The following is a 24,597-nucleotide window of genomic DNA, read 5'->3' on the forward strand; positions in this document are numbered from 1 at the left end:
CTTTTAGACCCCATTCCCACACCGTTTTTTAAAACACTCTATGGGTTCTTTGAGGAACAGCTTTTGTATTTGGTCAACTGTTCTCTTCAGACGGGTGTCCCCGCCGCCTTTAAAACGGCGGTGGTGAAGCCCCTTCTGAAGAAGAGTGGGTTGGACCCCAATGTTTTAAATAATTACCGGCCTGTATCCAACTTACCGTTTTTAAGTAAAATTTTAGAAAAACTTGTTTTTAATCAAGTGAATGAATTTTTAAACTCAACACACATTTTAGAGGCTCATCAGTCCGGTTTTAGGATGAACCACAGTACAGAGACAGCACTTTTAAAGATTTTAAATGACATCAGGTGCAATTTAGATAACCAAAAACTCACAGTCTTGGTTCTGCTGGATCTAACCACCGCCTTCGATACAGTAGACCATCACATTTTATTAAACAGACTGAAGCACCTGGTCGGCCTCTCTGGTACTGTTCTTAAATGGTTCACGTCCTACCTCACTGATCGAAGTTTCTTCGTAAGTATGGATACATGTTCCTCAGGAACCTATAAGATAAAGTGTGGGGTTCCCCAAGGGTCAATTTTAGGTCCAACTCTTTTTAATCTGTACATGCTGCCCCTTGGGGACGTCATCAGGAGACACGGCATCAGCTTCCATAGTTACGCTGACGATACGCAACTGTACATCGCTGTGTCTCCTGATGACACAGGGCCACTTGATGCCCTTTTTAACTGTATTTTAGACATCAAGTCATGGATGGCAGCAAACTTCCTACAGCTCAACCAGGGCAAAACAGAGATTTTACTCATCGGTCCTGAAGGCCAGAGAGAGAAACTTTTACCAAAGTTACAGGATTTTAAACCCTCAAAATCAGTTAAAAATCTGGGCGTGATTTTTGACTCTGAGCTTACTTTTATTCCACATATTAAAAACATAACAAAGATCGGTTTTTACCATCTTAAGAACATAGCCAGAGTCTGCCCGTTTCTCTCTCAGGCTAGCACGGAGGTGCTAATGCTAATGCATGCTTTTATCTCATGTCGTTTAGATTATTGTAACGCCCTGCTCTCTGGTCTTCCCAAAAAGAACATGTACAATCTACAATTATTACAGAATTCAGCCGCACGCGTGCTGACGAGGACCAGAGGGCGGGAGCACATTACACCTGTTTTAAAATCGCTGCATTGGCTCCCCGTGCGCTTCAGGGTTGATTTTAAGGTTCTTTTACTAGTTTTTAAGTGTCTTAATGGTCTTGGGCCTTCTTATTTGTCTGCACTACTTTTACCCTATCGACCCTCGCGGACCCTGAGGTCCTCCGGTGCCGGCCTTTTAACCATACCAAGAGTCAGAACCAGGACACATGGGGAGGCGGCATTCAGTTTTTATGGTCCCCGATTGTGGAACAGCCTCCCGGAGAACCTCAGGAACCTCAGGAGAACCTCAGGGCCGCAGAGACTGTTGATGTTTTTAAAAAGAGGCTCAAGACCCATCTCTTTAATCAGGCTTTTAACTGATTCATTTAACTCTTTTACATTTCTTATGCTCACCCTTATTTTTATTGAATCTTACTGCTCTGTTTTATATTTAGTTTATCCTTTCTTATCGTATTTTATTTTTGTTTAATCTCAATGTTTTATCTAAATATTTTAGTTGTTATTTATGGTCTATTTTATACATTTTACTGTTTTATTATTTTAGTTTTTAATGTCATTAATAAGTTTTATGTTTATTTGTTTTTTCTTGTTTTTTTTTCTGTTAAGCACTTTGTGTTTCATTATTTGTAGGAAAAGTGCTATATAAATAAAGTTTGATTTGATTTGAATAAATTCTTCCCTTTTCTTATGATTATTTGGATTGAATAAATGGAAAGTTAGGACTGTAACTACGGTTCTATGAGTAACTTAATGACGGCCAAAGCGGTTCTGTAGCGCTGGATACAAATACCAACCACGTCAGGAAGAATCCCGCTCACCAACGGTGAAAAAACGAGGAAAAAATGAGAAAAAAAGGGGAGGAAAAAAAATGAATAAAAGAGGAAAAAAAGAGAAAAAAAGGGAGGAAAAAATTGAAAAAAAGAGGAAAAAATGAGAAAAAATAGGAAAAAAGGGACGGAAAATTTGAAAAAAGAGGAAAAAATAGGAAAAAAAGAGAAAAAAGAGGACAAAATGAGAAAAAAGAGGAAAAAAAGAGAAAAAAGACGAACAGAACCAACGGATGGGGAGTGGAAAAATTGAAAAAATGAGGAAGAAAGAGGAAAAAAAGAGAAAAAATAGGAAAAAGGGAAAAAAGGGAGGAAAAAAATTTAAAAAAGAGGAATGAAAAGGAAAAAAAAGAGGAAAAAAGGGAGGAAAAAAATTGAAAGAAATTGGGAAAAAAGAGGAAAAAGAAAGAAAAAAAGGGAGGAAAAAAATTGAAAAAAAAGAGGAAAAAATAGGAAAAAAATAGGAAAAATGACGTGTGTGAATGAATAAATGAGACGTAAAACGTACATTTCTTTGTAGAAAGATGCTTTATGAAAATAAGGAAAATGAGGAGAAAGTGTGCAGAGCCTGTAGACTCTACTCAGGGAACAGGGTTGGTTTTGTTAGGACGCTAACGTGCTTCACACTTAGGATCCGGGTCGGATATGCCAATCCATTTATTCCGTATTCAGCAGTAGTCAAAGCAAACGTAATTCCACTATTTACACTCAACACAAAAAGTGTTTGTCTTCCCCCTGTGGCACCTGTCAATCACCACCCAGGTGGTTCTAATGGTTACCACGACAACCATGGCTGATTGACAGGCTAAACATGACGTCACCATTCAATATTCACTTTAAATCAAACTAAATACATCAAAGGATTTTGGCTCCAACAAAGTGGAAAAAAAGGGAGGAAAAAAATTGAAAAAAGAGGAATAACTACGAAAAAAAGAGAAAAAATAGGAAAAAAAGGGGGAAAAGAGGGAAAAAATTACGTGTGTGAATGAATAGATGACACGTAAAACGTACATTTCTTTGTAGGAAGATGCTTTATGAAAATAAGGAGAAATGAGGAGAAAAAGAGAAAAAAAGAGGATAAATGAGAAAAAAGAGGAAAAAATTAGAAAAAAGAGGAAAAAGAGGAATAAATAGGAAAAAAGAGAAGAAAAGAGGAAAAAATGAGAAAAAAGAGGAAAAAAGGAAAAAATGAGAAAAATTAGGAAAAAAGGAAAAAATGAGAAAAAGGAGGAAAAAAATTGAAAAAATGAGGAAAAAAGAGGAAAAAGAAAGAAAAAAAGATGAAAAAAAGAAGGAAAAAAAGAAGGAAAAAAAGAGGAAAAAAGAGGAAAAAAAGAGGAAAAAAGATGAAAAAAGAGGAAAAAAAGAGGAAAAAAGAGAAGAAAAGAGAAAAAAGGAGGAGGAATTTCTCGAAATTTCGCCTTTTTTTTCTTTATTCTTTCCTTTATTTTCCTCTTTTTTCCACCTTTTTTTCTCTTTTTTGTCCTTTTTTCCTTCAAATTCTGCCTTTTTTTCGCCTTTTTTCCTTCAAATTCCGCCTTTTTTCCGCCTTTTTTTCTTTATTCTTTCCTTTGTTTTCCTCTTTTTTTCGCCTTTCTTTTTCTCTTTCTTTTTTTCACCTTTTTTCCTTCAAATTTCACATTTTTTTGCCTTTTTTCCTTCAAATTTCGCCTTTTTTTGCCTTTTTTCCTTCAAATTTCCCCTTTTTCTTCTTTCTTCTTTCCTTTATTTTCCTCTTTTTTCCGCCTTTTTTTCTCTTTTTTGTCCTTTTTGTCCTTTTTCTCTCTTTTTGTCTTCTCTCTCAGCTCCAGCTCAGCTGGTATCAGCCACTCTGCTGAGACAAGCTCAGGTCTACAGCTGGCTGGGGGGTCCTAACCTAACCTTCTAGAACCTTCTGTTCCTGCTGCTGACGTCACTCTGAGGGGGCGGGGCCAGGGCTAGAGGGAGGAGAAAAAAATCAAGAAAAATACAGGGGAAAAAGGAGGAAAAAAAAGAGGAAAAAAAGGAAAAAGAAGGAAAAAAAGAAAGAAAAAGAGGAAAAAAGAGGACATTTCTCGAAATTTCCTTTTTTTCGCCATTTTTCCTTCAAATTTCGCCTTTTTTCGCCTTTTTTCCTTCAAATTTAACCTTTTTTTTCTCAAATGTCACCTTTTTTTTCGCCTTTTTTTCCTTTTTTCCTTCAAATTTCGCCTTTTTTTCGCATTTTTTCCTTCAAATTTCGCCTTTTTTTCTTTATTCTTTCCTTTATTTTCCTCTTTTTCCCGCCTTTTTTTCTCTTTTTTGTCCTTTTTTCCTTTTTCTCTCTTTTTGTCCTCTCTCTCTCTCAGCTCCAGCTCAGCTGGTATCAGCCACTCTGCTGAGACAAGCTCAGGTCTACAGCTGGCTGGGGGTTCCTAACCTAACCTTCTAGAACCTTCTGTTCCTGCTGCTGACGTCACTCTGAGGGGGCGGGGCCAGGGCTAGAGGGAGGAGAAAAAAATCAAGAAAAATACAGGGGAAAAAGGAGGGAAAAAAGGAAAAAAAAGAGGAAAAAAAGGAAAAAGAAGGAAAAAAAGAAAGAAAAAGAGAAAAAGAGGAAAAAAGAGGACATTTCTCGAAATTTCCTTTTTTTCGCCATTTTTCCTTCAAATTTCGCCTTTTTTCGCCTTTTTTCCTTCAAATTTCGCCTTTTTTCGCCTTTTTTCCTTCAAATTTCGCCTTTTTTCCTTCAAATTTTGCCTTTTTTTCGCCTTTTTTCCTTCAAATTTCGCCCTTTTTTCGCCTTTTTTCCTTCAAATTTCGCCTTTTTTCCTCTTTTTTCCGCCTTTTTTCCTTTTTTTTCGCCTTTTTTCCGCCTTTTTTCCGCCTTTTTTCTCTTTTTTGTCCTTTTTTCCTTTTTCTCTTTTTTTGTCCTCTCTCTCTCTCAGCTCCAGCTCAGCTGGTATCAGCCACTCTGCTGAGACAAGCTCAGGTCTACAGCTGGCTGGGGGGTCCTAACCTAACCTTCTAGAACCTTCTGTTCCTGCTGCTGACGTCACTCTGAGGGGGCGGGGCCAGGGCTAGAGGGAGGAGAAAAAAATCAAGAAAAATACAGGGGAAAAAGGAGGGAAAAAAGGAAAAAAAAGAGGAAAAAAAGGAAAAAGAAGGAAAAAAAGAAAGAAAAAGAGAAAAAGAGGAAAAAAGAGGACATTTCTCGAAATTTCCTTTTTTTCACCATTTTTCCTTCAAATTTCGCCTTTTTTCGCCTTTTTTCCTTCAAATTTCGCCTTTTTTCGCCTTTTTTCCTTCAAATTTCACCTTTTTTCGCCTTTTTTTTCTCAAATGTCACCTTTTTTTTCGCCTTTTTTCGCCTTTTTTCCTTCAAATTTCGCCTTTTTTCGCCTTTTTTCCTTCAAATTTCGCCTTTTTTCGCCTTTTTTCCTTCAAATTTCGCCTTTTTTCGCCTTTTTTCCTTCAAATTTCACCTTTTTTCGCCTTTTTTTTCTCAAATGTCACCTTTTTTCCGCCTTTTTTTCTCTTTTTTGTCCTTTTTTCCTTTTTCTCTCTTTTTGTCCTCTCTCTCTCAGCTCCAGCTCAGCTGGTATCAGCCACTCTGCTGAGACAAGCTCAGGTCTACAGCTGGCTGGGGGGTCCTAACCTAACCTTCTAGAACCTTCTGTTCCTGCTGCTGACGTCACTCTGAGGGGGCGGGGCCAGGGCTAGAGGGAGGAGAAAAAAATCAAGAAAAATACAGGGGAAAAAGGAGGGAAAAAAGGAAAAAAAAGAGGAAAAAAAGGAAAAAGAAGGAAAAAAAGAAAGAAAAAGAGAAAAAGAGGAAAAAAGAGGACATTTCTCGAAATTTCCTTTTTTTCACCATTTTTCCTTCAAATTTCGCCTTTTTTCGCCTTTTTTCCTTCAAATTTCGCCTTTTTTCGCCTTTTTTCCTTCAAATTTCACCTTTTTTCGCCTTTTTTTTCTCAAATGTCACCTTTTTTTTCGCCTTTTTTCGCCTTTTTTCCTTCAAATTTCGCCTTTTTTCGCCTTTTTTCCTTCAAATTTCGCCTTTTTTCCTTCAAATTTCGCCTTTTTTCGCCTTTTTTCCTTCAAATTTCGCCTTTTTTCGCCTTTTTTCCTTCAAATTTCACCTTTTTTCGCCTTTTTTTTCTCAAATGTCACCTTTTTTCCGCCTTTTTTTCTCTTTTTTGTCCTTTTTTCCTTTTTCTCTTTTTTTGTCCTCTCTCTCTCTCAGCTCCAGCTCAGCTGGTATCAGCCACTCTGCTGAGACAAGCTCAGGTCTACAGCTGGCTGGGGGGTCCTAACCTAACCTTCTAGAACCTTCTGTTCCTGCTGCTGACGTCACTCTGAGGGGGCGGGGCCAGGGCTAGAGGGAGGAGAAAAAAATCAAGAAAAATACTGGGGAAAAAGGAGGAAAAAAGGAAAAAAAGAGGAAAAAAAGAGGAAAAAAAGAGGAAAAAATAAGGCAAAAAAGGGAAAAAAGGGAAAAAAGAGGAAAAAAAGAGGGAAATAAGAGGAAAAAAGTAAAAAAGAGGAAAAAAAGAAGAAAAAAGAGGAAAAAAGGAAAAAAAAAGATTTTAAAAAAGTGGAAAAAAGAGGGAAAAAATAGGTAAAAAATAGGAAAAAATAGGAAAAAAATAAGAAAAAAAGAGAGAAAAAGAGAAAAAGAGGAAAAAAGAGGACATTTCTCGAAATTTCCTTTTTTTCGCCTTTTTTCCTTCAAATTTCGCCTTTTTTTCGCCTTTTTTCCTTCAAATTTCGCCTTTTCTTCACCCTTTTCACATTTTTTCCTTCAAATTTCGCCTTTTTTTCTTTATTATTTTCTTTATTTTTCCTCTTTTTTCCGCCTTTTTTTCTCTTTTTTGTCCTTTTTTCCTTTTTCTCTCTTTTTGTCCTCTCTCTCTCTCAGCTCCAGCTCAGCTGGTATCAGCCACTCTGCTGAGACAAGCTCAGGTCTACAGCTGGCTGGGGGGTCCTAACCTAACCTTCTAGAACCTTCTGTTCCTGCTGCTGACGTCACTCTGAGGGGGCGGGGCCAGGGCTAGAGGGAGGAGAAAAAAATCAAGAAAAATACAGGGGAAAAAGAAGGAAAAACAGGGAAAAAAGAGGAAAAAAAGAGGAAAAAAAGAATTAAAAAAGAGGGAAAAAATAGGAAGAAAGAAAGAGAAAAAAGAGAAAAAAATAGGAAAAAAGAGGAAAAAATAGGAAAAAAAGGAGGAAAAAAGAAGAAAAAAAGATTTTAAAAAAGTGGAAAAAAATAGGAAAAAAGAGGAAAAAGATAAGAAAAAAAGAGGAAAAAAAGAGAAAAAGAGGAGAAAAATAGGAGAAAAAGAGGAAAAAAGAGGACATTTCTCGAAATTTCCTTTTTTTAGCCTTTTTTCCGCCTTTTTCCTTCAAATTTCGCCTTTTTTCGCCTTTTTTCCTTCAAATTTCGCCTTTTTTTTCTTTAATAATTTCCTCTTTTTTCCTTTTTTTCTCTTTTTTGTCCTTTTTTCCTTTTTCTCTCTTTTTGTCCTCTCTCTCTCTCAGCTCCAGCTCAGCTGGTATCAGCCACTCTGCTGAGACAAGCTCAGGTCTACAGCTGGCTGGGGGGTCCTAACCTAACCTTCTAGAACCTTCTGTTCCTGCTGCTGACGTCACTCTGAGGGGGCGGGGCCAGGGCTAGAGAGGAGAAAAAAATCAAGAAAAATACAGGGAAAAAAGGAGGGAAAAAAGGAAAAAAAGAGGAAAAAAAGGAAAAAAATACGAAAAAAGAGGAAAAAAAGAGGAAAAAAGAGAAAAAAATAGGAAAAAAATGAAAAAAGAGGAAAAAAGAGGAAAACAGAGGAAAAAATAGGAAAAAAGAGGAAAAAAAAGAGGAAAAAAGAAGAAAAAAGAGGAAAAAAGAGGAAAACAATTGAAAAAAGAGGGATGAATAGGAAAAAAAGAGAAAAAAGAGGAAAAAATTTGAGAAAAGAGGAAAAAAAGGGAGGAAAAAAAATTAAAAATGAGGAATAAATAGGAAAAAAAGAGAAAGAAGAGGAAAAAATGAGAAAAACAGAGAAAAGGAGGAAAAAAAATGAGAAAAAAGAGGAAAAAAAGGGAGGAAAAAAATTAGGAATAAATAGGAAAAAAAGAGGAAACCTTTTTTTCCTTATTTTTTCCTCTTTTTTCCGCCTTCTTTTCTTTCTTTTTCTCTTTCTTTTTTCCGCCTTTTTTCCTCTTTTTTCCTCTTTTTTCCGCCTTTTTTTCCTTATTTTTTCCTTATTTTTCCTCTTTTTTTGCCTTTTTTCGCCTTTTTATCGCCTTTATTCCTTCAAATTTTGCCTTTTTTCGCCTTTTTTTCGCCTTTTTTCCTTCAAATTTTGCCTTTTTTTCGCCTTTTTTCCTTCAAATTTCGCCTTTTTTTCGCCTTTTTTCCTTCAAATTTTGCCTTTTTTTCGCCTTTTTTCCTTAAAATTTCGCCTTTTTTTCGCCTTTTTTCCTTCAAATTTTGCCTTTTTTTCGCCTTTTTTCCTTCAAATTTCGCCTTTTCTTCACCCTTTTCACATTTTTTCCTTCAAATTTCGCCTTTTTTTCTTTATTATTTTCTTTATTTTTCCTCCTTTTTCCACCTTTTTTTCTCTTTTTTGTCCTTTTTTCCTTTTTCTCTCTTTTTGTCCTCTCTCTCTCTCAGCTCCAGCTCAGCTGGTATCAGCCACTCTGCTGAGACAAGCTCAGGTCTACAGCTGGCTGGGGGGTCCTAACCTAACCTTCTAGAACCTTCTGTTCCTGCTGCTGACGTCACTCTGAGGGGGCGGGGCCAGGGCTAGAGGGAGGAGAAACAAATCAAGAAAAATACAGGGGAAAAAGGAGGAAAAAAAAGAGGAAAAAAAGGAAAAAGAAGGAAAAAAAGAAAGAAAAAGAGGAAAAAAGAGGACATTTCTCGAAATTTCCTTTTTTTCGCCATTTTTCCTTCAAATTTCGCCTTTTTTCGCCTTTTTTCCTTCAAATTTCGCCTTTTTTCGCCTTTTTTCCTTCAAATTTCACCTTTTTTCGCCTTTTTTTTCTCAAATGTCACCTTTTTTTTCGCCTTTTTTTCCTTTTTTCCTTCAAATTTCGCCTTTTTTTCGCATTTTTTCCTTCAAATTTCGCCTTTTTTTCTTTATTCTTTCCTTTATTTTCCTCTTTTTCCCGCCTTTTTTTCTCTTTTTTGTCCTTTTTTCCTTTTTCTCTCTTTTTGTCCTCTCTCTCTCTCAGCTCCAGCTCAGCTGGTATCAGCCACTCTGCTGAGACAAGCTCAGGTCTACAGCTGGCTGGGGGGTCCTAACCTAACCTTCTAGAACCTTCTGTTCCTGCTGCTGACGTCACTCTGAGGGGGCGGGGCCAGGGCTAGAGGGAGGAGAAAAAAATCAAGAAAAATACAGGGAAAAAAGGAGGGAAAAAAGGAAAAAAAGAGGAAAAAAAAGAGGAAAAAAGAGGAAAAAAGAGAGGAAAAAGGAAAAAAAGAGGAAAAAAGAAGAAAAAAAGGAAAAAAAGAGGAAAAAAGAGGGAAAGAGTTAAAAAAGAAAAAAAAGGGGAAAAAAGAGGAAAAAAAACAGAAAAAATAAGAAAAAAGCGGAATAAAAGGAAAAAAGAGGGAAAAAAAGAGGGAAAAAAGAGGGGGGAAAAGGAAAGAAAGGGGAACAAAGAGGAAAAAAAGAGTTAAAAAAGAGAAAAAAGAGAAAAAAATAGGAGAAAAAGAGGACAAAAAGAGGAAAAAAGAGGAAAACAAGAGAAAAGAAGAGGGAAAAAAGGAAAACAGAGAAAAAAAGAGGGAAAAAAAGAGGAAAAAAAGAAGGAAAAAATGAAAAAAAGAGGTAAAAAGGAGGAAAAAAGAGGAAATAAAGACAAAAAAAGAGGACGAGGAGGAATTTCTCAAAATGTCATTTTTTTCGCCTTTTTCCTTCAAATTTTGCCATCTTTTCGCCTTTTTTCGCCTTTTTTCCTTCAAATTTCGCCTTTTTTCGCCTTTTTTCCTTCAAATTTCACCTTTTTTTCGCCTTTTTTTTCTCAAATGTCACCTTTTTTTTCGCCTTTTTTTCCTTTTTTCCTTCAAATTTCGCCTTTTTTTCGCATTTTTTCCTTCAAATTTCGCCTTTTTTTCTTTATTCTTTCCTTTATTTTCCTCTTTTTTCCGCCTCTTTTTCTCTTTTTTGTCCTTTTTTCCTTTTTCTCTCTTTTTGTCCTCTCTCTCTCTCAGCTCCAGCTCAGCTGGTATCAGCCACTCTGCTGAGACAAGCTCAGGTCTACAGCTGGCTGGGGGGTCCTAACCTAACCTTCTAGAACCTTCTGTTCCTGCTGCTGACGTCACTCTGAGGGGGCGGGGCCAGGGCTAGAGGGAGGAGAAAAAAATCAAGAAAAATAGAGGAGAAAAGGAAAAAAAGAGGAAAACAGGAAAAGAGAGAAAAAAGAGGAAAAAAAGAGGAAAAAAGGGGAAAAAAAGAGGAAGAAAAGAGGAAAAAAGAGGAAAAAAAGAGGAGAAAAAGAAGAAAAAAAGAGGAAAAAAAGAAGAAAAAAAGAGAAAAAAAGAGGAAAAAAGAGGACAAAAAGAAGAAAAAAAGAGGAAAAAAGGAAAAAAAGAGGAAAAAATTGGGAAAAAAATTAGCCTTTTTTTCGCCTTTTTTCCTTCAAATTTAGCCTTTTTTCGCCTTTTTTCCTTCAAATTTCGCCTTTTTTTCACCTTTTTTCCACCTTTTTTTCTCTTTTTTGTCGTTTTTTCCTTTTTCTCTCTTTTTGTCCTCTCTCTCTCTCAGCTCCAGCTCAGCTGGTATCAGCCACTCTGCTGAGACAAGCTCAGGTCTACAGCTGGCTGGGGGGTCCTAACCTAACCTTCTAGAACCTTCTGTTCCTGCTGCTGACGTCACTCTGAGGGGGCGGGGCCAGGGCTAGAGGGAGGAGAAAAAAATCAAGAAAAATACAGGGAAAAAAGGAGGGAAAAAAGGAAAAAAAGAGGAAAAAAAAGAGGAAAAAAGAGGAAAAAAGAGAGGAAAAAGGAAAAAAAGAGGAAAAAAGAAGAAAAAAAGGAAAAAAAGAGGAAAAAAGAGGGAAAGAGTTAAAAAAGAAAAAAAAGGGGAAAAAAGAGGAAAAAAAACAGAAAAAATAAGAAAAAAGCGGAATAAAAGGAAAAAAGAGGGAAAAAAAGAGGGAAAAAAGAGGGGGGAAAAGGAAAGAAAGGGGAACAAAGAGGAAAAAAAGAGTTAAAAAAGAGAAAAAAGAGAAAAAAATAGGAGAAAAAGAGGACAAAAAGAGGAAAAAAGAGGAAAACAAGAGAAAAGAAGAGGGAAAAAAGGAAAACAGAGAAAAAAAGAGGGAAAAAAAGAGGAAAAAAAGAAGGAAAAAATGAAAAAAAGAGGTAAAAAGGAGGAAAAAAGAGGAAATAAAGACAAAAAAAGAGGACGAGGAGGAATTTCTCAAAATGTCATTTTTTTCGCCTTTTTCCTTCAAATTTTGCCATCTTTTCGCCTTTTTTCGCCTTTTTTCCTTCAAATTTCGCCTTTTTTCGCCTTTTTTCCTTCAAATTTCACCTTTTTTTCGCCTTTTTTTTCTCAAATGTCACCTTTTTTTTCGCCTTTTTTTCCTTTTTTCCTTCAAATTTCGCCTTTTTTTTGCTTTTTTTTCCTCAAAATTCACCTTTTTTTCGCCTTTTTTCCTTCAAGTTTCGCCTTTTTTTCGCCTTTTTTCGCCTTTTTTTCACCTTTTTTCCTTCAAATTTCGCCTTTTTTCCTTCAAATTTTGCCTTTTTTTCGCCTTTTTTCCTTCAAATTTCGCCCTTTTTTCGCCTTTTTTCCTTCAAATTTCGCCTTTTTTCCTGTTTTTTCCGCCTTTTTTCCTTTTTTTTCGCCTTTTTTCCGCCTTTTTTCCGCCTTTTTTCTCTTTTTTGTCCTTTTTTCCTTTTTCTCTCTTTTTGTCCTCTCTCTCTCTCAGCTCCAGCTCAGCTGGTATCAGCCACTCTGCTGAGACAAGCTCAGGTCTACAGCTGGCTGGGGGGTCCTAACCTAACCTTCTAGAACCTTCTGTTCCTGCTGCTGACGTCACTCTGAGGGGGCGGGGCCAGGGCTAGAGGGAGGAGAAAAAAATCAAGAAAAATACAGGGGAAAAAGGAGGGAAAAAAGGAAAAAAAGATGGAAAAAAAGAGGACAAAAAGAGGAAAAAAAGAGAAAAGAAGAGGGAAAAAAGGAAAAAAGAGAAAAAAAGAGGAAAAAAAGAGAAAAAAAGCGGAAAAATTAGGAAAAAATAGGAAAAAAGGAGGAAAAAAGAGGAAAAAAGAAGGAAAAAAGAGGACAAAAAGATAAATGAGGGAAAAAATAGGAAAAAAAAGAAAAAAAGGAAAAAAAGAGGAAAAAAGATGAAAAAAGAGGAAAGAAAGAAAAAGAGTAAAAAAAGAGGAATGAATAGGAAAAAAGAGGAAAAAATGAGAAAAAAGAGGAAAAAAAGGGAGAAAAAAAATTAAAAATGAGAAAAAGATAGAAAAAGAGGAAGAAAAGAGGGAAAAAATGAGAAAAGAGAGGAAAAAAAGAGGAAAGAATTTGAAAAATGAGGAATAAATAGGAGAAAAAGAGAAAAAATAGGAAAGAATGAGAAAAAGAAACAAAAAGAGGAAAAAAAAATCCTCTTTTTTCCGCCTTTTTTTCCTTATTTTTCCTCTTTTTTCGCCTTTGTTTCACCTTTTTTTCCTTATTTTTTCCTCTTTTTTCCGCCTTCTTTTCTTTCTTTTTCTCATTCTTTTTTCCGCCTTTTTTTCCTTATTTTTCCTCTTTTTTTTCGCCTTTTTTCCTTCAAATTCTGCCTTTTTTTCGCCTTTTTTCCTTCAAATTCCGCCTTTTTTCCACCTTTTTTTTTAAAAAAAAGGCGAAATTAGGAGGAAAAAAGGCAAAAAAAGGCAAAAAAAATGTGAAATTTGAAGGAAAAAAGGTGAAAAAAAGGCGAAAAAAGGCAAATTTTAAGGAAAAAAGGTGAAAAAAAGTGAAAAAAGGTGAAGAAAAGGCAAAATTTTAAGGAAAAAAGGTGAAAAAAAGGCAAAATTTTAAGGAAAAAAGGCGAAAAAAAGGCAAACGTTGAAGGAAAAAAGGTGAAAAAAAGGCGAAATTTGAAGGAAAAAAGGTGAAAAAAAGGCGAAAAAAAAGGCGAAATTTGAAGGAAAAAAGGCAAAAAAAAGGCGAAATTTGAAGGAAAAAAGCGAAATAAAGGCAAAAGTTGAAGGAAAAAAGGCGGAAAAAAAGGCGAAATTTGAAGGAAAAAAGGCGAAATAAAGGCAAAAGTTGAAGGAAAAAAGGCGGAAAAAAAGCCGAAATTTGAAGGAAAAAAGGTGAAAAAAAGGCGAAAAAAGGCGAAAAAAAAACGAGTACCTGGCTGCAGGCAAAATGGCCGACAAGGGCGCCGCCATAGTTCGATCCATACCGGAAGTCCATACCGGAAGTTGGTCACTTCGTTAATATATATTTTTTTTATTTTTTTTATTTTTTTTAAATTAACCTTTGCAAACAGTACAATGATAACAAAACTTCACATTATGCAATTCCACGTTGAATTATAACATATAAAGAGTATTACTCAAATAAAAAACAAAACCAATGCATACCGGAGGTCCATACCGGAAGTTCATACCGGAAGTTGGTCTTTTTTTTTTTTTTTTGCCCCCAAACAACATATAAAAAATTCAGATTTCTATGACTTATGCAACAGTGTTTCCTCCAAAACGTTCTGGCTGGTTAGGAGGGTGTAGAAACCTCTAGCTCTGAGAGCCTCCTGACTAATGGAACAGGGCCTATTTTGTGTCTTTTTTTGCATAGTTCACTAACGCCTTTAGCTAGGAGTCTGAATTTTTTATATGTTGTTTGGGGGCATCCCCTGATCAGACAGACGTTAGTTTGGTGCAGATCGGACCTGTACTTTTCGATGGGCGGGGCTTTGAAACGTCACCTTTTCCAACATTCGAACGGACACTGTTGCCACAAAATTTGACCAAACCAAGTAAAACTTGACCTGTGGCCTGCATATGGGGACTAGATTGGGCTTGCCAAGTCTCAACTCTGTGAACCCTCTGCAATGCCAACTAGCTCTGTGGAAGTCGTACAGCCACGGGACCAAAAGATCCTAGCAAAGGGCCTTCTGCATTGCAACCAGTGTTGGGACCTAACGAGTATTTTTCCGTTACTTTAGTAACGAAATTAGTTTTCTCTCTAAATTCTAACGTAACGCATTACTTTTCCCATTTGGTAGTGGCGTTATCGTTATTATGAATTAAATTGGTCCGTTAGTTGCGTTAGTTCCGTTATTTTCGGTAGTTTCTTTATAATCCGATTCCTCCTCCTAGTCCTGCCAAAACAAGCAGCAGCAAAAGAGCGTGGAAGTGAGCTCTCAGACTAACATGAATCTTACAGAGAAAGTGATGATGATTGGTTAACACACTGGGTAACTCCGTGGGTAAGCCAATCAGAAACAGAGTTGGGCGGGCCTTTGCCTTTCAGGAAGCGGCTGCACACACAGCATGCACCCAAGCGCACACACCGCCCGCCACACATAAACAACACTAAACGAAGTCAAACCTGAGTCAAACTAATAACGGTGCATGATGACGGCGAGCGGCGAACAGACACCAAGCCTAGGTAAAATGGAAGACAGCAGTGACAATGACATCGGGTGCTTTGCAGGATGGAAGTATAAACATTACTTTGAATTCGTTGAGATAAAGGGCGGTAAAAACATTGTGGTGAAATGTAAGCTGTGCGCAGGAGGACATAAACATTTGTCCACAGCGAAGTCCAGCAATGGCAATCTGTTAAAGCATCTTTCAACAAAACATGGCTGTACAAAACTGGTAGCAAAAGACCCCACAGAGGATGGCCCCACACCATCTAAACAGCAGAAGCTGGAATTTAAATCTCCGCAGCATGTCCCAATGAGCCAGAGCCAACTGAACAAATTTGTTGCTGGCTATGTGGTTGAAGATATGCTTCCAATATCCACTGTTGAGTCTGTTGGCTTCAAAAAAATTGTCTCCAAAATACCTGTTAAAACAGGAGTAGCTCTACAGAGCAGAAAGACATTTTGCAAATACCTGGACAATGAATACATTAAAATGGAGCAGCAGCTCAAACACAATTTTAATGACCTAGAACATCTTTCCACAACAGCTGACTTATGGACTGCCCATAATAAAAGTTTCCTGGGGGTAACAGCTCACTGGATAGATCCAGTCACCATGACACATCAGAAAGCAGGGTTAGCCTGCAAACGTTTCAAAGGCCGTCATACATATGACGCGATTGCTTTGGAGCTGGATAATATCCACTCTGCTCATGGCATAGCCCAAAAAATCACAGCCACAGTCACGGATAATGGCTCAAATTTTGTTAAAGCCTTTAAAATGTACCAACCACCACGTGATGAGGAGGAAGACGATGATGATAATGACTCACAGGCTGATGAGGTGATTTTCACAGACATTGGAGATGTACTGAATGGTGCTGATGCTGATGGTGACATGGAGGAGATTGTTTTACCCCCACATCTGAGATGTGCATCACACACAATGAACCTCATAATGTGCACTGATGTAGAGAAGTGGTTGCTGTCAACACCTGAAACCAAAGCAGTGTACAGGAATGCTACCACAAAGTGTACAGGGTTGTGGAATAAAGCCAGCCGATCAACAGTAGCCTCAGAGCTTGTGGAGGACAATCTTGGAAAGAAGCTGCTAGTACCTTGCACAACTAGGTGGAATTCCTTTTATGATGCCCTGGCTCGGGTTTCTGAGATACCAATTGTAGAGTTGAACACCCTGCTCTCCAAACTACAGATGAAAGCTATCAGTGAAAGGGAATATCTGGTTATCAGAGAGTACTGCACTGTCATGAAGCCACTTACTATGGCACTGGACGTCCTTCAGGGAGAAAAGAATTGTTTTTATGGAACACTCCTACCCACACTGCAATCATTGATGCACAAGACTCTGGAACTGAAGAAAGATCTGCAAATCCTTGTTGGCCTACCAGATGCAATTGTGCAGGTAAGAACTGTGATTTGTGTTTAAATTAAATCAAATAGCCAATTGTATTGCATAATAAATGTCAACAGTGTTGACAGCATTTTAGCTGTAAAGTGTACATGTTGTACAGCATATAGTGCTTCTCAAATGTTCCAACTTTAAGGCTTCCCCTTAACTGTCAGAGTTACAGACTTATAAGGGCCCATTGATACCCCCCTAAAGGAATAAACCCCATTAGGCCTACATATGTTGTGGCCCTGAAATAAAATGTTTAATGCAATTATTTTTCTCTTTTTTTAATTTGCTCACTCAGTACACGAGTATGTTAGTAAAACTTAAGAATGTATTTTAATTTATTTTGCACTCTTCTCGTTATATCATTTCAGTCAATCAGAACAAGATTTGCTGGGGCTTTGGCTAGTGAAGATGCCGTCCTGGCTGCTGTGACACTACCAAAGTTCAAGCTACGTAGTTTACATGGTCAGCAGGAGAGGAAAGACGCGGCGAAGGCAAGTCTGATTGCAGAATGCCGCAAACTGGCCCTTGCACGGGAGCAGCAATCAGGTACCACCAACCCAACACCACAGCAAAGCACAGAGGAAGACTTCTTTAGCTTTCCAGAGGATGAGGATACTTACGGTCCTGCTGAATCTGAAGTAGCTGATTACTTCAAATCAGTTGCAACAGAGATGGACAGTCTTAATCAATATCCTTTGATAAAGAAACTGTCTCTTAAATATAATGCAGCCACTCCATCCAGTGCCCCAGTAGAAAGGCTATTTAGCCTGGGGGGCCTGATTTTGTCTCCAAAGAGGAACCGGCTCTCAGATCAAAAGTTTGAGAGACTTCTCCTCTTAAGGTACAACCATTGGTTTGAGAGCTAGGAATTAAGAAATGAATGTATAGATAGATATTTTCTGGGCATAAATACTGATGTATTTTATTTAGACACTACCTCTGCTGGACTAAAGACAGTGATGGTCTTCGTTTATAGTGTTAGCTCATTTATGTTTTGTTTGAATACCCATTGTTACTGTATGCATTGCACAGACATTGCAGCCTTACTGAAAATAATCTCAGGGTCTGTTATGAAGCTGAAAGTACAGTTTCTTAATTTTATCCACTATCATTTTGTTTATAATGATGGACAGATGTTCGTATATTTTTGAGATGGCTGAAAATAGTTTCTCTCCTCTCCCAATATTGTGATGGTGATGTAAAGAATGGACTGAGACAGAGATAAAGAATTATTCTGTATAGACAGCCTTAATGACTTTAATTTATGTTTTGGTTATTGTTGTGCATTGCACAAACAGTGCAGCCTTTCTAAGTACCCGTATTTACTTATGAAGCTGAAAGCACCTTTTTCTTTTATCCACCATTATTTTGTTTATGCTAATGGCCGGATGTGAGGTAATCAAATGTTTGTGTATTTGACTGGTTTGTTGAATGTGAGAAGAGATCAGTTATTTAGCCCTCTGCTGAGTGGGTAGAGTCATCATTCATGACTGAGTCACTATGATCTAACTACACTGTTACACTGTTACACTTTGTTTTGAAGGCCAAGTTGAGGCTACAATAAATATTCCTGTCAAGATTTCTAAACATATCTCTTGTGTTTTATTGTTCCACTACATAAAAAAAAATATTTGTATATAAAGTAAAGTAAAGTAAAGTAACTTAGTTACTTTTATAATTGAGCAACTAGTAAAGTAACTAATTACATTTTCTCAGCACTAACTATAACTATAACTAGTTACTTTTTAAAAGTAACTTCCCCAACACTGATTGCAACATAGTCAAAAATCAGCTTCCCAGCTCAAAGCGTTAGTGAATTATTCAAAAAACATTTCAAAGGCCCGAAAAAGGCACCACACACGGTGACCTTTGGCACTTCCGAAGGTCGCATGGGTCTGCACCTGGGCACAGTGGATGAGTCACCTCCTGATACAGAGTCTAGAATTTCAGCCTCCTAGCTCAAAGCGTTAGTGAACTGTGCAAAAAAAGACACGAAATAGTCTTTGCAGACCGAAAAGCATGACCTTTGACACTTCCAAAGGTCACACAGATCTGAAAATCCGCACAGTGGATGAAAGTCACCTCCTGATACAGAGTCTAGAATTTCAGCCTTGTAGCTCAAAGCATGTTCAAAAATAGACACGAAATGCTGCTGACCCCCCCCCCCCCCCCACCCCCGATCATCCCGTTGCTGCTTCCACCTGCCTGCTGTGTGCTGCTGACGTCCCCGACCCAGTCTGGCCTTCGGCAGGAGGGTCCCCCCTGATGAGCCTGGTCCTGCTCAAGGTTTCTTCCCTCCTAAAGGGGAGTTTTTCCTTGCCATTGTTTGGCTTAAGGTTTTTCACCCACTATGGGAGTTTTTACCTGCCATTGTTTATGTAATAATTGCTCGGGGTTTATGTTTATGTTTATGTTTATGTTCATGTTCTGGATCTCTGGAAAGCTTCTAGAGACAACATCTGTTGTATTAGACGCTATATAAATAACATTTAATTGAATTTAATTGAAATAGGCCTCCTAACAATAGATAACAAACCTCCTGTGCCTACTGAGCATTAATAACATGTCATAATCGAAGGAGAACTAATTAAAACGGATGTCCTTAACATGAACCTATTGTATTATTGAATTATCAAGGACACTTTCGTGTTTTTGTGTTTAGAAATGTAAAAATAGTTATATATAAATAATAATAATAATAATAATAATAATAATAATAATAATAATAATAATAATAATAATAATAATAATAATAATAATAATAATAAATTTAATATTCTAAAGTCACACTTAAAAGTAACTCCACTTCTCTGTCACTCCAAACGAAAGACTCGTTCCGTCTTGGAAGCCTGAAGTTACACGTGTCATTTGTTGATGTTTTTCCAGGATTCTGATTGGCTGGCATGATCCGGGTCCCTACCTACTAACAACCAGCCCCGTGATTGGCTGAGACTTACCAAGCGTACAAATCATTACTGGGCTACTCAAACAATTTGTTTCAGTTATCCATAACTGAAACAAATGGCCGGTAACTACTAGTGGGTTAATATCCCCCCACTAGCTACTTATGGGACTAAATAATGCCTCATTCCATGGGCTGATACCAGTCAACGGCACACGATCTGTCACGTTTTTTTTTTTTTTTCACGATCTGTCACGTGTCCAGGACCCCCCTCCTCACTATGACGTAGAGGGAATTCCCAGAGGGGGTTCCCGAATCTTGAAAGTCCGTGACTTGGTCGCAAAAGGAATAGTCAGAACAATGTATTTATACAATTCAAGGGCTATTATTGTAATCCCTCTACGTTTTTGTACTTTGGAACAAGTAGGCAGGGTAGGTTTTTATGTGAGAGGAGTCGGGAGTGTAGTGTTTGGTTGTCATGGTGATTTGGTGATTACTTGCCCTGCGCGTCAAGTAGTGCCGCCAGCGTAAGCGTCCTTGTGGGACGCATTGGGGGTAGCGGAAAGGTGGGGGGAGGATATAAAGTGAGACGACGGCTACTAGTCCCCTATTTAAGTTTTTAAAATATATATACATCTCCCAAAAATGTCAGACAACTAGTAGGCTACAGCCACAGAATATATGGGAATTATAAACACATGCATGCAATGCATTAAACTAAAAATATATTTTTCAAAAAGGCTGCTGTCGTTTGTTGGTGCCCAATTCCATCCGCATTTCACTCTGGTCAAAGTGGAAAAATGCTTCTTAATAACTGATAAACCATGCATGATACTCACTGAACAGAGATTGTGGGATAAACATTTTTAAATTGAAGTATTTGCACTTTAAAAGAGGAATGAGGACGCGGTGATCAGCTGCTCTGAGCGTCAGATATAGCCGCAGTCGGGATTACATTGGAGTCAATTGGAGCCTACTTGCGTCTGAAAGAGACGCAGAAGGGTACCTTTTGCGTCAGTAGATGGCGCCAATGGCTCTTGACCGTTCGTCGGAATCCGACGCCTCCGGAGTGAGACTGTGTTGGTTCAGGAGGTTCAAGAGGATTCTGTTTCCAGCTGTTTCCAGCTGTTTCAAGCTGTTTCAAGCTGTTTCAAGGTGTTTCCAGCTGTTTGTGTTTGAGACATTAAGGCCCCGTTTACACGGAGCAAAAACGCTGGTGTTTTCATGCGTTTTGTTCTTTCGTTTACACGAAAACGAAGCTCAAAGTCTCCAAAAACCATTACTTCTGAAAAATCCGGCCAAATGTAGATTTGTAAAACCTCCGTCTTCACATTTGCTTGTAAACGGAGAGAAACGGACATTTAGGCTTCAGAACGTCACATTATGAGACAGAAACGTCACCAGTGTCATAAGTGACACCTGTGGTTACAATTTGTTTGGCCACTGCCGCTTGTATCCGCGATCTTATCCTTTCAATCATTACCCAAAGTTCTTGACCATAGGTGAATAATAATAAAAAACCTGTGATATCTTAAAAACTAAAGCAGCACAAACGAGTTTAGTGTGGGGTGGGGGGGCAGCTTCACGCAGGTCTGGCTGGCGACCATAACTAGCTTGTCAGAAAGACGTGGTTGGTGCAGAGACCTGTCACTCAAACATGTCTGACCAATGGGGAAGCTCCGCCCACTGCGGGATGTTTGTGTCAAAATGATTCAATAAAAAAGAAAAAGCCTTCAAAACTTTTTTCACTTCAATCAAAAAAAAAATCACTTCAAATCGAAAAAAATATTTTCAATCCAAAAAAAGTGTTAAAATGCAATTTTTTGGGTCTCAAATATTTTTTTGCATTCACATACTTCTTTTTCTTTGATTGAAAAAGTTTTTTTTTTTATTGAAGTGATTTTTTTTCCTTTTTGAAGCAACTTTTTTGATTAAATGACCCAAACACAAAACAACACGACTTCAATCAAAAAAGTTGCTTCAAACAAAAACCTTCACTTCTATCAAAGAAAACATTTCCAATCAAAGAAAAACTGTTCAAATGCATTTTTTTGAGTCTTAAATATTTTTTTGCATTCAAACACTTTTTTTCTTTTATTGAAATCATTTTAATTGATTGAAGTGAATTTTTTTCAATTGAAAATATATTTTTTGATTGAAGCAATCTTTTTTTGATTGAATAATTAAAACACAAATCTACCTCCATGTTTTTCAGGACACAGTTTCCTGATGCAGTGCTGCCAAACGTCCTGCAGAGGGCAGTATTGGTCGACTGGTTTTGGTACATGCAGTAATGCTGCTTTTTAAGCCTGGATTCTGGTTCTGCGTTAAATCCACGCCGAGCGTGCACCTCAGATTGCACCGTGTCATGCACCCCGCGCCATATGTTACGCCGTAGCCTGACACACCTCCTAAAAACTGTCACTACGCGTCAAGAGGTCGCAGACCAACGCAGATCGAGAGGCTGTGATTGGTTCGCTTGGTAGCAACGCATTTCTGGTTCCGGTTCGTGAAGCAGTCGTGAACTTTCAGTTCTCTTTTCTTCGTGTGTTTGGATTTTTTTTTGTTTTGGCTTGTTTCGTTTTTTTGCACAATACTTGTCCTTATCTCTTTGATTTACTGTGACCAGAAAAGTCGGAAGCTGAACAAAGTATCAGCTAGCGCTCTGGGGGGAACTGCACCGTGGAAAAATGGAGTGACGGAGAAGTCCGAAGGTTTACCACAGCGTCACGGCTACGGTGTCACAGCAACGGCGTCGTGGCTACGGTGTCACAGCAACGGCGTCGTGGCAACAGCGTCACGGCAACGGCATAGGCTCTCCATTGGTTTAACGCAGAACCGTAATCCAGGCTTTACGCCACATTTGTCTTGTATCAGGTAAAGGTGAGTTGATGTTGTTTCCTCTGCAGATGAAGGCAGGAAGTGAACAGAAGAGAGGACGAGAAGCTCAGAGGTGAGACAAGGTGACGAGGTGAGCCTAAACCCAGACCAAGACCAGAGAGTGGGGAAGCCCCGATACCAATTTATCACACTGAGTATTTTAACTTGTGTACTTGCCGATACTGAGTACCAATACAATACTTCTACCACAAAAATATCCATCCATCCATCCATCCATCGCTTATCCGTTCCTGGGTCGCGGGGACAGCAGTCTCAACAGAGATGCCCAGACTTCCTTCACCCCAGACACTTCCTCCAGCTCTTCCTCCATCTAAGGGAGCGTCCAGCCACCCTGTGGAGGAAACTCATCTCTAAGGGAGGAAACTCTTCTCTAAGGGAGGAAACTCATCTCTAAGGGAGCGTCCAGCCGCCCTGAGGAGGAAACTCATCTCTAAGGGAGGAAACTCTTCTCTAAGGGAGGAAACTCATCTCTAAGGGAGCGTCCAGCCACCCTGCGGAGGAAACTCATCTCTAAGGGAGCGTCCAGCCACCCTGCGGAGGAAACTCATCTCTAAGGGAGGAAACTCATCTCTAAGGGAGCGTCCAGCCACCCTGCGGAGGAAACTCATCTCTAAGGGAGCGTCCAGCCGCCCTGAGGAGGAAACTCATCTCTAAGGGAGGAAACTCTTCTCTAAGGGAGGAAACTCATCTCTAAGGGAGCGTCCAGCCACCCTGCGGAGGAAACTCATCTCTAAGGGACCGTCCAGCCACCCTGCGGAGGAAACTCATCTCGGCCGCTTGTATCTGCGATCTTGTCCTTTCGGTCACTACCCAAAGTTCATGACCATAGGTGAGGGTAGGGGCGTAGATTGACCGGTAAATCGAGAGTTTCGCCTTTCGACTCAGCTCCTTCTTCACCACAAGGGTCCAGTACATCGACCGCATTACTGCGGACGCTGCACCGATCCGTCTGTCAATCTCCCGCTCCATCGTTCCCTCACTCGTGAACAAGATCCCGAGATACTTGAACTCCTCCACCTGAGGCAGGACTTCTCCACCCACCCGGAGAAGGAACGTCCCCCTTTCCCGGTGGAGAACCATGGCCTCAGTCTTGGAGGTGCTGATTCTCATCCCTGCCGCGTCGCACTCGGCCGCAAACCGCCCCAGCACATGCTGAAGGTCCCGGTCCGATGAAGCCAACAGGACAACATCATCTGCAAAAAGCAGAGATGAAATCCTGAGGTTCCCAAACCGGATCCCCTCTGGCCCCTGGCTGCGCCTAGAAATCCTGTCCATAAAAACTATGAACAGGACCGGTGACAAAGGGCAGCCCTGCCGGAGTCCAACATGCACCGGGAACAAGTCTGACTTACTGCCGGCAATGAGAACCAAACTCCTGCTCCGATCATACAGAGACCGGACAGCCCTTAGTAGAGGGCCCCGGACTCCATACTCACTCAGCACCCCCCACAGAATGGCACGAGGGACACGGTCAAATGCCTTCTCCAGATCCACAAAACACATGTAAACTGGTTGGGCAAATTCCCACGAACCCTCGAGCACCCTGAGGAGGGTATAGAGCTGAGTGTTCCACGACCTACTCTACCCTATTAAGGTGCAGCAGAGATCGTCTGTGATGCAGAGTTCAAGGTAACACAAACCTTGACTGATGCGTTTGAGGGGATGACTGAAGCAGCCGTCTGTACATAGAGTGTTATCGCTTCACAACAAGACTTCAGACGCTGTTACTTGGACCTGTCAACCAATCACAGTCAAGCATCTGCAGACCAATCCTCTTTTCTCTCTATTTCTGCAGCAGTCAGCTTCAAACACGTGGTGATATGACGTCTGAGGACCAGGATGACTCCAGGGAAGAGATGACCTCCGGGAGTGACAGCTATACTGTAAGTCAAACTGCTCCCAGTCTTAAATCACAACCTCCTTTGTTCCTGAATGAGAAACTCAAAAGTTCCTTGTTCTTCAGCTTCTTCAGCTGATGGAAGCAGAGATCTCTCTCTTTCAGAGCAAATGATGTTACAGACAACGAATACATCATCATTCCAACAGACCCGTCAGTCGATGCTAACGCAGAAGGGCCAACTTTTGCAATTCCTAATTTGACCACCAGAGGCTCCAGAAGTGAGTCAGTCTCGTAGTCTGTAGAGGAAGAACGGGACAAACGCTCTGACACACGTTGACGTCAGTAAGCACACCACGTTAGTTCTTTCGTTTCGGTCGGACGTTGACTCTTATTTTGGTGCCTTTGAGCGCATGGCTACTGCAGTAAATTAGTGTTGGTCTCTGCTGTTGCAGTGCTAACTTGAAAAGAACAGTGTTTCACGCCTATGAACTTGTCCCTGAAGCAAATGGACAAGGTTTTAGAAACTTGATTCTAACTTATAAAAATGTGTTTCCTCTAAAAGTTACACAATCCCCAACTGCTGAACGGAGATGCACGTCGAAATTGGTGGGTAAAAATGTATGTTCCGCCATTGGTGAAGACTGTGAGTGTTTTCATTGCCGTAAGCAAAGACACCTGATTGCAGGAAGCCTTGTTCTAATAAGAAAAGAGAAAAGATCTCGGATGCCTGATGTTGTGGGATCTGTTTGTTTCAGACATGCTCACATCAGACACACTAACCTTTGAGATGCTCAGACCGTCAGAGCCAGCAGGTCTAGCTCCGCCCCCTATTGTGTTTGCTCTCTGTTACATGCAGCGTCGCCCAAAGTGTCCAGAGTTGCCCAGGTCTTTAGTCCCTTTGTCCTGAGGATTGTTTTTGAGGATTGTCCTGAGGATTGTCCTGATTGTTGTCCACATGGATGTTAAAATCAGCAACAATGATTACACGGTTAAATCAA

At 39.3% G+C, this 24,597-nt stretch overlaps 1 protein-coding gene across 1 annotated transcript; it reads left to right on the plus strand.

Moving 5' to 3' along the window:
• Positions 1–15,411: 15,411 nt before the first annotated feature.
• Positions 15,412–16,895, plus strand: LOC133420810 (uncharacterized). The gene is made up of 2 exons (XM_061710644.1): positions 15,412–15,959; positions 16,325–16,895. The coding sequence occupies exons 1-2, from the start codon at positions 15,435–15,437 to the stop codon at positions 16,820–16,822; spliced, it is 1,023 nt and encodes a 340-aa protein (XP_061566628.1). The 5' UTR covers positions 15,412–15,434; the 3' UTR covers positions 16,823–16,895.
• The last annotated feature ends 7,702 nt before the right edge of the window (positions 16,896–24,597 follow it).

Source organism: Cololabis saira, chromosome 20 (genome assembly GCF_033807715.1).
Source record: "Cololabis saira isolate AMF1-May2022 chromosome 20, fColSai1.1, whole genome shotgun sequence".
In the NCBI taxonomy this organism is placed as follows: domain Eukaryota; kingdom Metazoa; phylum Chordata; class Actinopteri; order Beloniformes; family Belonidae; genus Cololabis; species Cololabis saira.